General features: G+C 41.9%; 1 protein-coding gene across 1 annotated transcript in view; it reads right to left on the bottom strand.

Annotated features, from left to right (window-relative positions):
* ttc1 (tetratricopeptide repeat domain 1) overlaps nt 1-16,153 on the bottom strand; it is a 62,032-nt gene that overhangs the window by 17,139 nt on the left and 28,740 nt on the right. Inside the window, exon 7 of the mRNA XM_060936262.1 lies at nt 3,773-3,827. Coding sequence (XP_060792245.1) covers nt 3,773-3,827 — 55 coding nt within the window. The remainder of the gene's footprint in view (nt 1-3,772; nt 3,828-16,153) is intronic.

Raw genomic sequence — 16,153 nt, 5'->3', positions numbered from 1 at the left:
CTCCTGGCTCAGGTCTTATTTAACTGATCGCTATCAGTATGTTGATATAAATGGTGATATTTCTAGATGTACTGAGGTAAAGTTTGGTGTTCCACAAAGTTCTGTCTTGGGTCCACTGCTTTTTTCTTTATATATGTTACCTCTGGATGATGTTACTCAAACATTGTATTAGTTTCCACGGTTATGCTGATGACACACAGTTGTATGTTTCTGCAAAACCTGATGAGAGACACCAGCTTAATAGAATTGAGGAATGTGTGAAGGACATTAGACACTGGATGCTTATTAATTTCCTTCTGCTTAACTCTGACAAGACTGAAGTACTTGTACTAGGACCACATGCAGTTACACAGCAACTCTGGATGGCCTTTCTGTTTCTTCACGTGCAGCAGTAAAAGACCTCGGAGTGATTACTGACCCCAGTCTTTCATTCGGAACTCACACTGATAACATTACCCGGATAGCTTTCTTTCATCTCAGAAATACTGGTAAGATAAGAAATTTAATGTCACTACATGACACGGAAAAACTAGTTCATGCTTTCGTTACCTCCAGGTTGGATTATTGTAATGCCTTACTGTCTGGATGTTCCAATAAGTGCATAAACAAGCTCCAGTTAGTTCAAAATGCAGCAGCAAGAGTCCTTACTAGAACTAGAAAACATGACCACATCACCCCTGTCTTATCCACACTGCATTGGCTCCCAATCAAATTTCGTATTGATTATAAAATGCTACTATTGGCCTTTAAAGCACTGAATGGTCTCGCACCACAGTACCTGAGTGAACTTCTGCTCCTCTATGACCCGCCACGCCTACTTAGATCAAAAGGTGCAGGCTATCTGCTGGTACCTCGTATAGTGAAGGCTACATCAGGGGGCAGAGCCTTTTCTTACAAAGCCCAATAGTTATGGAACAGCCTTCCAAGTAGTGTTCGAGAATCAGACACAGTCTCAGCATTTAAGTCGAGGCTGAAAACATATCTGTTTAGTCAAGCCTTTTGTTAATGGTGTTTATGAGGTAAAGGTGTAGATCTGGAGGGTCCTCAGACATAGAGTGTTTTGGTAAACTGGGATGTATGGATGCTGTCAGTCCCCACTCGCTTGCTCACTCGAGTTTGTTGACGGTGTAGTGGCTGCTGCTTTATGTCCCGGGGCTCCCTCATGCCTGTGTTGCCTTCTGGCTCTCTCCTTTTAGTTATGCTGTCATAGGTAGTTGCCGGAGCCCCTGCTTGTACTCAGTGCAATATGTATACTGTTCTTACTTATTCAGGTGACATTGGGCATACCTAACCACCTGTGTTTTCTCTCTCTCTCCCTCTCCCCCCCCCAAATCTGTCCCTCTGAGTTACATGCCGGTCCTGAGATCGAGATGCTGACCTCTTCTGCTCCTCGGACCTGCCTGATCCATCCTGGTGCCCTGTGTCTGGTTGGAGTCTCATCGCATCGCTCCTGTGGAGGACGGCTCCATGTGAACAGTTGAAAGTCACACCTGGAGGACGCTCTGGACTCTTACAGTAATGCTTTTATGGCTGAAGACTACAGTTGACTTGCTAACTTTAGGACTGCAGTTGTCAGGAACAGTTTTGCACTCAAGCTTCCATCAATGAAGAGTTTATAACATCAATGAAACAGACTTCATGTTAAAACTGTTAATGTTATAGTCATGCTGTCTGTTGTTGCCCAAATGAGGATGGGTTCCCTTTTGAGTCTGGGTCCTCTTGAGGTTTCTTCCTCATGTCGTCTGAGGGAGTTTTTCCTTGCCACCATCGCCACAGGCTTGCTCATTCGGGATAGATTAGGGATAAAATTAGCTCATGTTTTAAGTCGTTCAAATTCTGTAAAGCTGCTTTGCGACAATGCTTATTGTTAAAAGCGCTATACAAATAAACTTGACTTGACTAGTTCTTTCAAACGAAACTATCAGAGCTGAAATCCATTGATAACTGAGGGAGGAGATATGATTTAACTGAACATACACAAAGTTGTAAACAAATTGTTTACAACAGGAAAATCAACAAACAAACGACGAAGTTTTGTTCCTCAAGGAAAGCTCTCCCAAAACATCGATCGGAACTGGAATCGGATGAGGAAAGATGATTCTAGTGAAAAGCCCAAAAACTCGTTAAGGTGACCTAATTAGCAGCTCGTTAGCAAAAATTTGACAATACAATGACCTGGTTTTATGCAGAAGGACTAGTTCTTTCAAACGAAATAATCAGAATTGAAATCCATTGATAATTGAGGGAGGAGATATGATTTAAAGGAACAGTCCACCGTACTTCCATAATGAAATATGCTCTTATCTGAATTGAGACGAGCTGCTCCGTACCTCTCCGAGCTTTGCGCGACCTCCCAGTCAGTCAGATGCGCTGTCACTCCTGTTAGCAATGTAGCTAGGCTCAGCATGGCCAATGGTATTTTTTGGGGCTGTAGTTAGATGCGACCAAACTCTTCCGCGTTTTTCCTGTTTACATAGGTTTATATGACCAGTGACATGAAACAAGTTCAGTTACACAAATTGAAACGTAGCGATTTTCTATGCTATGGAAAGTCCGCACTATAATGACAGGCGTACTAACACCTTCTGCGCGCTTCGACAGCGCATTGATATCTGAGCTCCGTATCAATGCGCTGCCGAAGCGCGCAGAAGGTGTTAGTACGCCTGCCATTATAGTGCGGACTTTAGCATAGAAAATCGCCACGTTTCAATCTGTGTAACTGAACTTGTTTCATATCACTGGTCATATAAACCTATGTAAACAGGAAAAACACGGAAGAGTTTGGTCGCATCTAACTACAGCCCCAAAAAATACCATTGGCCATACTGAGCCTAGCTACATTGCTAACAGGAGTGACAGCGCGTCTGACTGCGTCTGACTGACTGGGAGGTCGCGCAAAGCTCGGAGAGGTACGGAGCAGCTCGTCTCAATTCAGATAAGAGCATATTTCATTATGGAAGTACGGTGGACTGTTCCTTTAACTGAACATCAACAAAATCAACAAACAAACGACCAAGTTTTGTTCCTCAAGGGAAGCTCTACCAAAACATCGAACGGAACTGGAATCGGATGAGGAATGAGAAAGGAGATACAATTCTCGTGAGAGGCCTGGGAAATTTGTTAATTTGGTCTAATTACTAACTCGTTAGCAAAAGAATTTGGCAAAACAACGACCAAGTTTTGTGCAGAGTGATGAGTTCTTTCAAACAAAACAAACAATCGGAATGGAAATCCGTGGAGAACTGATGGAGGAGATACGATTTAACTGAATTGTGGATGACGGACGTCACACCATGGCAACAACTCATCGGCCTTATGGTCAGATGAGCTAAATATACTGTGTGTGTATATATCAATTGAGAACATTAACAATGTGAATCATATCTGATCTGCTGTGTGTTCATGATAGTCTTCTTACAAAGAATGATCTCAAAACAATCTTTAATCAAGGTGAGACTGTGACATGCTTCAGTAATCCTCCCTTTTTTTTTTTTTTTAAATAACGTTCTGTACTGCAGTGCACTCAGTGTTTTGTTCTGGGAACAACGAGCACATTTTGTCCCTCTGCTCTCATTCTGTTAGCCTTTAGCCTAGTCATGAGCTCACAGATTAGATTAGGCGAACGGCGCTGAAGGAAAATAACACACCGAACAACAAAACAAGGCCCTCCTACGACCCCCCCCCCAAAAAAAAGTCAAAAACACACAGAAAATACATTAGCCTTCTCTATTGTGGAGACATTCAATATCAAAATCCACAAAACACATCTTACCCAGCATCTCTTCTTTCAGTTTCTCATTTCGCTCCTCAATCTGTCGTGGTAATCTCTGCAGGAGTTTAAAAAAAAAAAAAAAAGTCAAATTACACAACCCAGTAAATATAACAGTGTAAATGTAATGCAGTATTAAATATGATATATAAATAATAATAGCTTTATATTCCTCATCTAAATTCTGTCCTGTTCTGTCCTTTCTCTTTTAATGTATGAAGAAATTGGATGAGAAATGCAAGGTATAATACTAAAGAGTGCGCCAAACAAATGGAAATTCAGTGCTCGTCTAGATGTCAGCAATGTGTCATAAAAGTTTAGATTTCTTTCTGAATGATGTACATGACACAGGAAAGGGTGCGTGTGGCATGCAAACCTTATTTGCAGCGCCAATCACCATATGTTTTTGTGTTTTAAATGCTGCGGTTTGTAACTGGCATACTGAAAATTTCAAGCAGCATTATTAAAATCAGTCAAAATATTCTTAAAGTGCCATTCCACCATTGGATGTATTCTTTGGCATAAAATACAATATATTTTGACAACATATATAAATGGTATCACTAGATAGAGAAATCTTTTAGCTTCAAAATGATATATCAAACATAATTTTTTGACAACGACAAGTATATTAATTTTGCGACCAAAGTCACCTACCCTTTTAATTTCCGCGCGTGATGTCATCGGCAGGTTCCCCTTCTTGTGTACCACATGACGTGTGACGTGGCACACATTATCAGCAATGGCGGATAGAACGCGATAAAAATAATACCAATAAATCTAGCTAATACCAATAAATCTAGCTAACTGAAAGATTAACTCAATTTTTCGCAATTTTTTTGGCCCCCATATACGAGGAGAAATGACTCTCTCACTTTGGGGGTTTCCTGCATCTAAAAATAGACCGACACGTGGTACACAAGAAGGGGAACCTGCCGATGACATCACGTTTCACGACCGCGCGGAAATTAAAAGGGTAGGTGACTTTGGTCGCAAAATTAATATACTTGTCGTTGTCAAAAAATTATGTTTGATATATCATTTTGAAGCTAAAAGATTTCTCTGTCTAGTCATGTTGTCATAAAATATATTGTATTTTATGCCAAAGAATACATCCAATGGTGGAATGGCACTTTAAGGACGTGGCGTTCTTGAGCTGCTGTGTTTCACCCTGGAAATCCTTCAGAGTTGTTGGGTTGGATTTGACAAGTTATATTTAGGCTCGCACAGAGATAGAAGGAAAAATGATTTTACATTTCAATTCAAATACTGAATATGAATTATTAATTTAAACCTAAAAAAAATGTGGACTGGGGGCGTCATGGCTCAGGTGGATAAGGCGGCATACCATAAATCCGGGGACCCGGGTTCGATTCCGACCCGAGGTCATTTCCCGATCCCTCCCCGTCTCTCTCTCCCGCTCATTTCCTGTCTCTACACTGTCCTATCCAATAAAGGTGCAAAAAGCCCCAAAAAAATCTTTAAAAAAAAAAAAAAAGTGGACTTTCAAATAATTACATGTTAAGAAAATTCAAATAATTTTAAATTTTAAGCCAATTGCTTACCATGTTGGATAATAATAACAACAACAACAACTGGTGTAGTGGTTAGCACTGTCGCCTCACAGCAAGAAGGTTCTGGGTTCGAGCTCAGCGGCCGGCGAGGGCCTTTCTGTGTGGAGTTTGGATGTTCTCCCCGTGTCTGTGTGGGTTTCCTCCAGGTGCTCCGATTCCCCCCCCAGTCCAAAGACATGCAGTTAGGTTAACATGGAGTCTTGGGCAGAAGTGGTACCAAACCCTTGGCTGCTCCCTGGGCACTGCAGTATGGCTGCCCACTGCTCTGTGTGTGTGCGCGCGCATGTGTTCACTGGGTTAAATGCAGAGGCAGGGTGTCCGCGGATCCTTAAAAAGTCTGATATACAGTATATGGCGTTTAACAGTGGTCTCAAAAGTAGCCGGTCACCGGCGGCAAATCGCCGGCTATGGCTTGTTATGCCGCCGGCTATTGTCAGTCGAGTCACAAAATTTAATATTAAATATTTCTGACAGCAAAAAAAAGTTGTGAACGTAAATTACATCCACTATGTCATGTATGTCCGTTGCCGCGTCAACTGTGTTTACATCCTCGACACGAGTGCAGCCATTACTGCCGCCTGTGTTGCCAGATTGGGGGGTTTCCCGCCCAATTTGGGCGGTTTTAAGTGCATTTTGGCGGGTTTTGAACATATTTTGGGCTGTAAAACGTCAGCAGTATCTGGCAACATATTTTTTTACTTAATACAAGAAATTAATGGATGCCAACGTTTTTGCCAAAATGGCATTTTATTTTCCATTGTTTAGGCAGCTTCAGCATCATACTGTGAGATTCTGTTCAAATTGTTTTTTTTCTTCTGTGAAGCCTGAGCCATTTATTTTATTAGTTTATAATTACTGTTTAATTTAGTCTTCAGGAGAGACTGCCTGCACACAGTACTAGTATTAATAGGTTTTTTTTCTTACATGAAAGCTCAGGCATTTATATTATATTTTAAGGGAACTTCATGTTGTGCTGTGAGGTTCTCTGCACTTTAACTTTTGAACCAACAGGTACATTTGGATAAGTAAAGCCTATTTTTCTGCATTTTTGTAGTCCTGGTAATCTTTTATATTGGTAAAGTTGTTTATAGGACCATTTCTCAGTGTCTGTTTTTTTAATCAATAGTTTTTCAGTAATAACTTAATATTTAACATATCACTCAATTTTAAACAACCCACGCGCCTCCCCCATGGCTTGCCCCCATAGTCTCCAAAATTTCTGTGGGAAACACTGGCGTGCGTAACAACGCTAATCAAGCTTAAGCTAGACGACCCGCCTCAAATACCCGTCCCGGGTAAATGTTATCCCAATTTTAGATGGCCTGTTCCAAACCATCCAGCCCCATGAAAAATTCGTACTTGCATCCATCCATCCATCTATCCCTGCACGCTTTGCGTGCATTATGCCTGCCGCTGGCAGACATTTTACCATTTTGCACCCTGCTGTAAATTATTTGTACCCTGCTATTCTCCCAAACTTTGAAGCCCCTGGTTTAAGGCCTTAAATAGCCTTATATTTTGCTAATATTTCGAAGTGTGGCATTAATTTTCATATGGGTGGCATTAAATTTCATCGGGGCACTAAAATATATGTTTGTACATTTTTTTTTCCCGTGCTAACGTTGTTCAAACAGCGCACGTCAATGTGTAACAAGAAGATGGCAAAAAGACCGCTCTGTACCTAAAAGTACAGGCGTCACACAACACTTAGGGGGCAGTGTTTTCCTTATAGTGTTGTGGGAAAAGACGAAGAAGTGGTTTCTTTAGCGTGGCAGACATGTAGGATGGGGAAGTGTAAGTTTAGGGACAAGTGGCTTGAGGACCAGAAATATAGCGGTTGGTTGTCAAAAGCAACGTCCGAAAATGAAGCTTGGTGTAAACTCTGCAAGAAAGACATAAAGTTGGGAACAATGGGCTCTACTGCCCTTGACGCTCACATGAAAGGGGAAAAGCATAAACGCTTTGCTGCCAGTCAGGTAACAACAGTTCCCATGCAGATGTTTGCAGCACCGGTTGCAAACGTTAGCGCAAAGCCCACTTTCCCTTCGGTGCCTACTTCTCCCAGCACAAGTGCCTTCGGTGCTTTTGCCTCGACCGCTACACTTAGGGCTGAAATACTGTGGGTTCTGCAAACCATTGACCGACACCACTCCTACAATTCGAACGAAGACGTGGGCACCGTCTTCAGGGCAATGTTCCCCGATTCTGAATATGCAAAATCGTTTACTTGTGGGAAAGACAAGATTCTGTTCGTAAACTGGAGATGCACTGATTAAAATATAAATATGCTTTGACCATAATAGCCTAGAGTCTGATTTTTTAAAATATTTTTTCCCCGGGGTAGTGGTCTTATTTTTTATTCTCATAGGTCTTAAAATGGCCTTAAAGGAACAGTCCACCGTACTTCCATAATGAAATATGCTCTTATCTGAATTGAGACGAGCTGCTCCGTACCTCTCCGAGCTTTGCACGACCTCCCAGTCAGTCAGACGCAGTCAGACGCGCTGTCACTCCTGTTAGCAATGTAGCTAGGCTCAGTATGGCCAATGGTATTTTTTGGGGCTGTAGTTAGATGCGACCAAACTCTTCCGCGTTTTTCCTGTTTACATAGGTTTATATGACCAGTGATATGAAACAAGTTCAGTTACACAAATTGAAACATGGTGATTTTCTATGCTATGGAAAGTCCGCACTATAATGACGGGCGTACTAACACCTTCTGCGCACTTCGGCAGCGCATTGATACGGAGCTCAGATATCAATGCGCTGCCGAAGCGCGCAGAAGGTGTTAGTACGCCTGTCATTATAGTGCGGACTTTCCATAGCATAGAAAATCGCTACGTTTCAATTTGTGTAACTGAACTTGTTTCATGTCACTGGTCATATAAACCTATGTAAACAGGAAAAACGCGGAAGAGTTTGGTCGCATCTAACTACAGCCCCAAAAAATACCATTGGCCATGCTGAGCCTAGCTACATTGCTAACAGGAGTGACAGCGCGTCTGACTGACTGGGAGGTCGTGCAAAGCTCGGAGAGGTACGGAGCAGCTCGTCTCAATTCAGATAAGAGCATATTTCATTATGGAAGTACGGTGGACTGTTCCTTTAAAAAGTATTATTTTTGGTTATCAGAAATGTGCAGATACCCTGAGAGGATGAATCTCGCTGTGCTTGAAGTGTGCATGTGACAAATAAAGGTTTCTTCTTCTTAAGAAGATCGTCCTCCTCAGCACTGTTCACATATTAAGGAGGACCTTATCTATCAAGTAGATCCATCACACCCTCATGGTAGTCCAAAGTCCAAGGGATGGACTCGGCTCCGTGAGCGAACAGAACAGGGGAAAAAAATAATAATAATAACAACAACCACCAGAGCGTCAGAAACACAGTAGCTCATACAGCCGTACCAATCACAAAACCTGGGAGTAACTACTGTGCAGACTGATTAGATCTTCCAAACGAAACAATCAGAATCAAAACCCATTGAAAACTCAGGGAGGAGTAACAAGTTTTATGAATTGTAGACGGACAGACGGAAGCCACATGATGGCAATAGCGCATCGCCTACGGCCGGTGAGCTAAAATCCAGGAAGGAGTATAGATTCTCCTGAAAGTTCATTAATCGGCCTAATTAGCAACCTGCTAATGAGAGATCACAAAACCAAAGAACCATTATGCAGACTGATTAGCTCTTCCAAACAAAACGATCAGAATCAAAATCCTCTAAAATTTCAGGAAGGAGTATCGATTCTCCTGAAAGTTCGTTAAATCGGCCTAATTAGCAACCTGCTAATGAGAAATCGCAAAACCTGGGAGTAACTATTGCGCAGACTGATTAGATCTTCCAAACAAAACAATCAGAATCAAAATCCATTGAAAACTCAGGGAGGAGTAGCAATTTTTGTGAATTGTGGGCGGATGGACGACGGATGTTGCGTGATGGCAATAGTGCTTCGCCTACAGCCGGCAGTGTTGTGCAAGTTCACACTTTTTTTGAACTAGTTCAAGTTCAGTTCAAACATGTTAAAAGTGAACTGTTCACGTTCATCGTTCACAGTTTTAATTCTGAACTAGTTCAAAGTTCAGTTCATTTTACTTTTAGGTGGGATATGAAAATAAAGACTAAAATCATATGCTACATTCTAGCTCAAAACTACTCACATATTATAGATATTATATTCTATCACACAAAATGGAAGTTATTGTACATACTATATATGGAAAAAAGGACAAAATATTTTGATTTCTTCACTGACTCAACCACTGCTACCAAAACGTTACACGTGACTTCAAACAAATGCTTTCAGTTTCTAATAAACGACAACTAGACTTCCTCATAAATGTGTGTGTTTCTAAAAAGATGACTGCCAATATGTATATACACTGAAGGAGTGCTATTTTAAGATCCATATCAACAGCATTGACCATCTCATCTCATCTCATTATCTCTAGCCGCTTTATCCTTCTACAGGGTGGCAGGCAAGCTGGAGCCTATCCCAGCTGACTACGGGCGAAAGGCGGGGTACACCCTGGACAAGTCGCCAGGTCATCACAGGGCTGACACATAGACACAGACAACCATTCACACTCACATTCACACCTACGGTCAATTTAGAGCCACCAGTTAACCTAACCTGCATGTCTTTGGACTGTGGGGGAAACCGGAGCACCCGGAGGAAACCCACGCGGACACGGGGAGAACATGCAAACTCCGCACAGAAAGGCCCTCGCCGGCCCCGGGGCTCGAACCCAGGACCTTCTTGCTGTGAGGCGACAGCGCTAACCACTACACCACCGTGCCGCCCAGCATTGACCATATCAACCATATTGATCAGACAGAGGGATGCATGCTCAAGGGCTTTTTATTTCTCAAAATACAAAACAGGAAAACTTCAGATAGCCTCATTCTTCAGTACACATCTGTGTATGCACACAACAATCACATTTCTAAAATTATTTGTAATTGTACTCATCTGTGTTCTCCGTGCCGCTACTTGAACTTTCACTGGCCATGTTGCTGTGAGTGTGCGCCGGCTGTGGTGTGCGCGCTGTCTGCTGCCTGTAGCTAGGGGAACGCTGGGTTACGCCTACTCTGCTCTGCTGCATCATGGGTAACGAAGTATGGAGCCAAATCATAGAGCCATCCACTATCTCCGGCTTCACACTACGTTATCCATGATGCATTGCACACATGCGGCACCTCAGGGCAGTGAGTGACAACAACATCAGACTGACAGTGAAGTAGTAGAACGTAAAATATCTTGCAAGTAGACGTGCCACTCGATTCATCAGGTTTCATGTTTCGTTCATCTTCATGTCGCATAATTTGAACGAATTCACGTTCAAGTTTTTTCATTACAAAGCTGTTGCGTTCAGTTCAAAGTTCATGGAAAAACGAGCGTGTTCAGTGAACGCGTTCTTTTGAACGCGTTCATGCACAACACTGACAGCCGGTGAGATAATAATAATAATAACAACAACAATAATAATAATAAAAGTTGAGGTTCAGTGTACTTGCGAGGCCCATACAGATACAGATTCTCACCGCTTCTAATACATCATTAGGCACTACTGAAATACTACTTGAAATGTATTGATTTGATGCTTCAAAGCTCGAATCACCAGAAAATCTTTTCTTTTTTTTTTTGAATCATCTATTTTTAATTTCAATAACCAGTATCTACTCATATTGGAGTACTGGACTGATGCCGTCCACCCTCTCCTTTCCTCCATCAATGTTTCATTACGGATATCCATGTCAGATGGACATCTCGTCATGGATGGCAGCTCAGCAGCTGAAACTAGATCCCAGATGCATCCTCATATGAAGATACTGTGATCTTCCTGGACAACTCTTGGATTACACCATCTGGCAATGCAACCTTCGGGGTAGTTCGGAACAACCAGCTGTCGTTCTTCCCTAACACTGCCAACCTACAGAACCCCTAAAGGGACCCTTACGCGGGAAAATAAATAAATAAATAAATAAATAAATACACTTGTGGAAAAGTGAAAAATTTATGTTGTTTTCACAATATTTCTTTCATAGGATTTCTTTCTTTCTTTCTTAAAAAGTATTAAGGAAGTGGTGAGCCCGTAATAGTCAGTGGTGAGCGTGCAATAATTACAGAACAAAACATTATATCATGTCCATTTGTTTTCTCAGAAAATTCTCTCTTATGCACTTTTTTCCTGAAAGAAAAGAACAAGGTGTAATGCACACTACTGACTATCACGTGCCTTCCTCTTACTTATGCAATATTTCTGCATGTGAATAAGAGAATTTTGTTTTCAGGAGCTTTTTTTTTGTGCGCGCGCAAATGTCCCTTCAGGGGTAGCCTGGGCCCGCCCATCCTAAGCGTGACGCAACACGAGGGCCTGTTCCGAGCTTAGTCTGGCCAGGCAGGCTATCTACAGCATTTCCAAGCTCCCGGAAAATCAGGAACCAATCAACTTTGAGCATCTCCAACGGCCCTGGGTAGAGGCGTGTTCAAGGCGGTGACGTAGTAGAACTGCGACCGGAAGCCATAGATTGTTTACAGAATCTATGCCGGAAGCGCTTCATTCACTAGAAACATTACGAACATGGAGCAGCGGCAAGCCTTTGACACAGCGGTAGATGCTTTATTGAAAGCATTCAACGGGAAGTTCTCATTGAAAACGGAGCAAAGAGCAGCCCTGGAGGTATTTATTGAAAGGAAGGACGTTTTCGCCTTGCTCCCGACTGGCTTCGGTAAGAGTTTAATCTACCAGTTAGCCCCGTCGCGTCACATATGTCAGAGGAAAGAGTGATGTGATTGGTTTAAGCTTCGTCACAGCCTTTTCTGGCTTCGACCAGTAGCAAACTGAGGAATTTCAGGGAGGCGGGTCAACCACGGGCTCTGGGAAACGGTTTGGCTTAATAGCTTGGCCAGACCAAATGCTCGCAGAGCTTTGAAGTCGCGTTAGCCAGGCTACTTCAGGGGCTCCATACTAACCTGACTCAGTCACGCGAGTTTCTCCATTACAACACATGGATTAAAGCAAAAAAAAAAATTATTTGACTGAAAATTTACGGGGGGGTATGGGTGGATTTCGATGAAATTCTGAGAATGGTTAACTTAGAACTGATAACTATCAATTAATTAATGGATTAATATATTCAATTTGTTGCACTCTCCATTGCTTCCGTATATTATTTTTTTGTGGCAAACCACACAAATGCAAGCGCCTGGAATGTTTAGTTTTTTACACCATGAACTAAATGGCTTTCCGTTTTCACCTATTTCGTACAGCCAAGCCCACCTCCACTTGTTTTTTTTTTTTACACCTTTATCGATGGCAGACACATCAGTGCCTTCTTTCATGTAAAGCGCATCCATGCTGCCGAAACCGAAAGCAGAATGACATGCTCCTCTGTGCTCGACGTCAATGTAGAAAAAAGTTTGGATCTTCGCTTACATTAAATTAAAATTATAATTTGACCTTACTTTGTGTTGAATACGACTTCAAAAACAATTCAAGATTTTATTAAGAGAAATATTGTGGCCAACACGAGTGTTAAGTTACCTAAAAGATCACGTGAAGTTGGCTGCTATCTACTTTGCGTTCGTTCTCATTTTCCTCCATCATTTCATCGGCCAGAAACAGATGTTTTGACGTAATTTAACTTAGTAGGCTATGATTATTATTTAACCGTAGTCTTCTAGACATTTTGACTGTTTGGGACATTGAACGCTGGTGTATGATTTTCAGGGAATAAAGTTTAGCGCATGTCGGAACATCATTGCGCTCGCAGCCTACAACTCCTCAAACGTCCTTTAAATTGTGATATAACGTAGGCTATAAGGCACGGTTCTAACATACCTTACACACTGGCCTAATGAAAATAATAATTGTTGGGGCGTCTGCTGATTTGTTAGCTATAAATTTAGGTCTGATTACTTCTGACAGTCTGCAAGCATTGCACCGTCGGGTCTTCAAGTCTGGCTGAAGCAGAGGAGCGGGCTTTCCGGGGTTTATTTTTTCTTTTTTTTTTTAACATGCTCTATTTCTATATGTCCAGGTTTGAACTAAGTCATTTTGGCAAGATTTAATTTAATACAAAACAGAAATGGTCAGACACAAGCACGCCAAGCACATGGGAATGCACAGTATTTTGCCAATTTTGACAGCGCATGTTTTTTTAATGCCGCACCGTAGACAGCGAACGTTTAAACATGATCAAATATAGGAAATGAACGACACAAAGCATGGCTCAAAAACAAAAAAGTTAAATAAACCCTGCTGATAGTTGATGGTGTTGCAACACATCAGTGTTATAACCCAATCTCTACCCAACCACCCGTCATTTTAATTCTCCTCGGATCAGCACCGACCTCACGTTTGGCCTTGGGAGAGTTCAGCTGACGGAAATCCGTCACACGACGGAAAACTTTAATCCATGTGCAACATCATGAGGACACTTGGGTACGTGTTCAGTGCCTTATCATTCTGAGACTGCAATTTTCCTTTGGCGGATCTGCACCGACACACTGTCTAACCCTGATCCAGAACACAGTGACTTGTTTTCAGTGTTCCCACACCGGCCCATTTCTGCGTTCCCTGCACTGACTTCCTGTAGCTGCCTCCATCAAATTCAAGTCCCCGATGCTCACTTACAAAGCTAAAAGTGGACCAGCAGCTGCCTACCTGAAGGCATTTATCACGCCACGCCCTGAACCATGCTCCCTTCAAGCATCTAGTACTGCTCAACAGAACCCAGCATCCCTCAAGGCATTCGTCTTAGCACTCAGATAAAAGTATGACACATTGCTCTTTAAATAAATGGAAAATGGTAATTGCTGTAAAATTGCTGTGGTGTTATACATGAGGAAAATTATACTTTCCCTGTGTCCGAAATCACTCACTCATTCACTACTCCCTACATAAGGAATTACACTGGTAATAATTTTACCAGTGAGGTGAGCTCACTGGTAAAATTAAAGAAAAAAAAAAAAAAAACACCTTCGGACACTTGTTCGTCGTGCTGGTATTTACGTCATTACTGTCGCACAATTAAAACGTGCCAGATCAGTCGGCTGCTGGGTTTTCAAAATAATAAATACATGCATGTATTTTTGTGATAAATCCATATATTATACTGAGCCTATTTCTCACATTAATTAATACAAAGTACCTGGATCTTTCAGTTTTTTTTAAATCAAGGCTGAATACTTTCTTCTTTGCCACTGCATTTTCTCATCTCATCTCATTATCTCTAGCCGCTTTATCCTGTCCTACAGGGTCGCAGGCAAGCCGGAGCCTATCCCAGCTGACTACGGGCGAAAGGCGGGGTACACCCTGGACAAGTCGCCAGGTCATCACAGGGCTGACACATAGACACAGACAACCATTCACACTCACATTCACACCTACGGTCAATTTAGAGTCACCAGTTAACCTAACCTGCATGTCTTTGGACTGTGGGGGAAACCGGAGCACCCGGAGGAAACCCACGCGGACACGGGGAGAACATGCAAACTCCGCACAGAAAGGCCCTCGCCGGCCACGGGGCTCGAACCCGGACCTTCTTGCTGTGAGGCGACAGCGCTAGCCACTGCGTTTTATTAAATCAAATTTGATACTTTTGATGTAATTTTTTTCAGCGCGACCGCAATGCATGATGGTATATATTGCTTTGGTTAGTGACTATCGTAGTTAGTAGTACACTACTTTTCGTGATGCATTGTGGGATACTTTGAGTGCACTATATATAGGGTGTAAATAATCGTCACTAACACTACGTTCAGACTGCAACCTGAAACGACCCATATCCGATTTGTTGTGAAATCCGATTTTTTTGTTAGGCCGTTCACATTACCAATTATATGAGACTTGTATGCGATCTCCAATATGAACGGAAAACGACCCAAAAGTGTCCTGCATGCGCAAACTGACACGTAATAAGCACATCTACGTAATACGTAAACAAAAAAAAAGCGCACTCTTCAAGTTTAATGATTTCTTTTTTTTGTTTGTTTGTTTAATTATCTGGTTAAAGTGTGAGGTCTCATGTGTGTTTTTGTTTCTGAACTGAAATGAAAACGTGTAGCCTGGTAACGAGGGTTGACTCCTAAATGTCTCTCTAATTTCTATATAAGTGCACTACATGTTACTAGGAAGTAATGGATTTTTAAACTCTATATAGTGCACTCGAGCTTCAGTAGGCAGTCATTTGGGATACGGCCGCTGTATTACCAAACTCTTAATTCAGGCTTAATAATTTGCACATATTTATTTCGTCAGATTAATAAACTTTTTCTACATTTTTATAAATATTTATTTAGATTGTTTATAGCCAGCTGAATTCTGCAACTTCTCTCAGCGCTGGCTCAAGGTGCAGAAACACCAGTGCAGTTTGCTATGGAGATGAGGCGAGACCTGGCGATGTGGTTTTTGTGGCGGCGGCGGAACTCACACAATAATCTGATTAATGTGGGCAGCAGACTAATGAGACCGAAGGTGTCAAATTACTGGAAATTTCCAGAACAATCTTATAATCTTGTAATACAGGATGGTTTAAGTTATAAATCAGTTATAGAAACTGTTTTATTTAATCAGGCTAACAGATCAACATCCAGGTCCCTACCAAATCCACCATTAGCTTGATCAATTCTATAAAAGTCTATTTAAATTCTGAAAACTGTACAAATATTGTTGTTTTCCACCAAAGAGGCGGGATTAGCCAACGCAGAATAGTGACGTTTGTCTCTTGTTGATGACGTGTAGGTCGCATGAATGCGACCTGTCCGGTCAGACTGCAGTCGCATGTGAAAATAACGGATATGCA

Source organism: Neoarius graeffei, chromosome 12 (assembly GCF_027579695.1).
Source record: "Neoarius graeffei isolate fNeoGra1 chromosome 12, fNeoGra1.pri, whole genome shotgun sequence".
In the NCBI taxonomy this organism is placed as follows: domain Eukaryota; kingdom Metazoa; phylum Chordata; class Actinopteri; order Siluriformes; family Ariidae; genus Neoarius; species Neoarius graeffei.
Note: the sequence above shows the minus strand (reverse complement) of the source record. Positions and strands in the feature narration are given on the sequence as shown.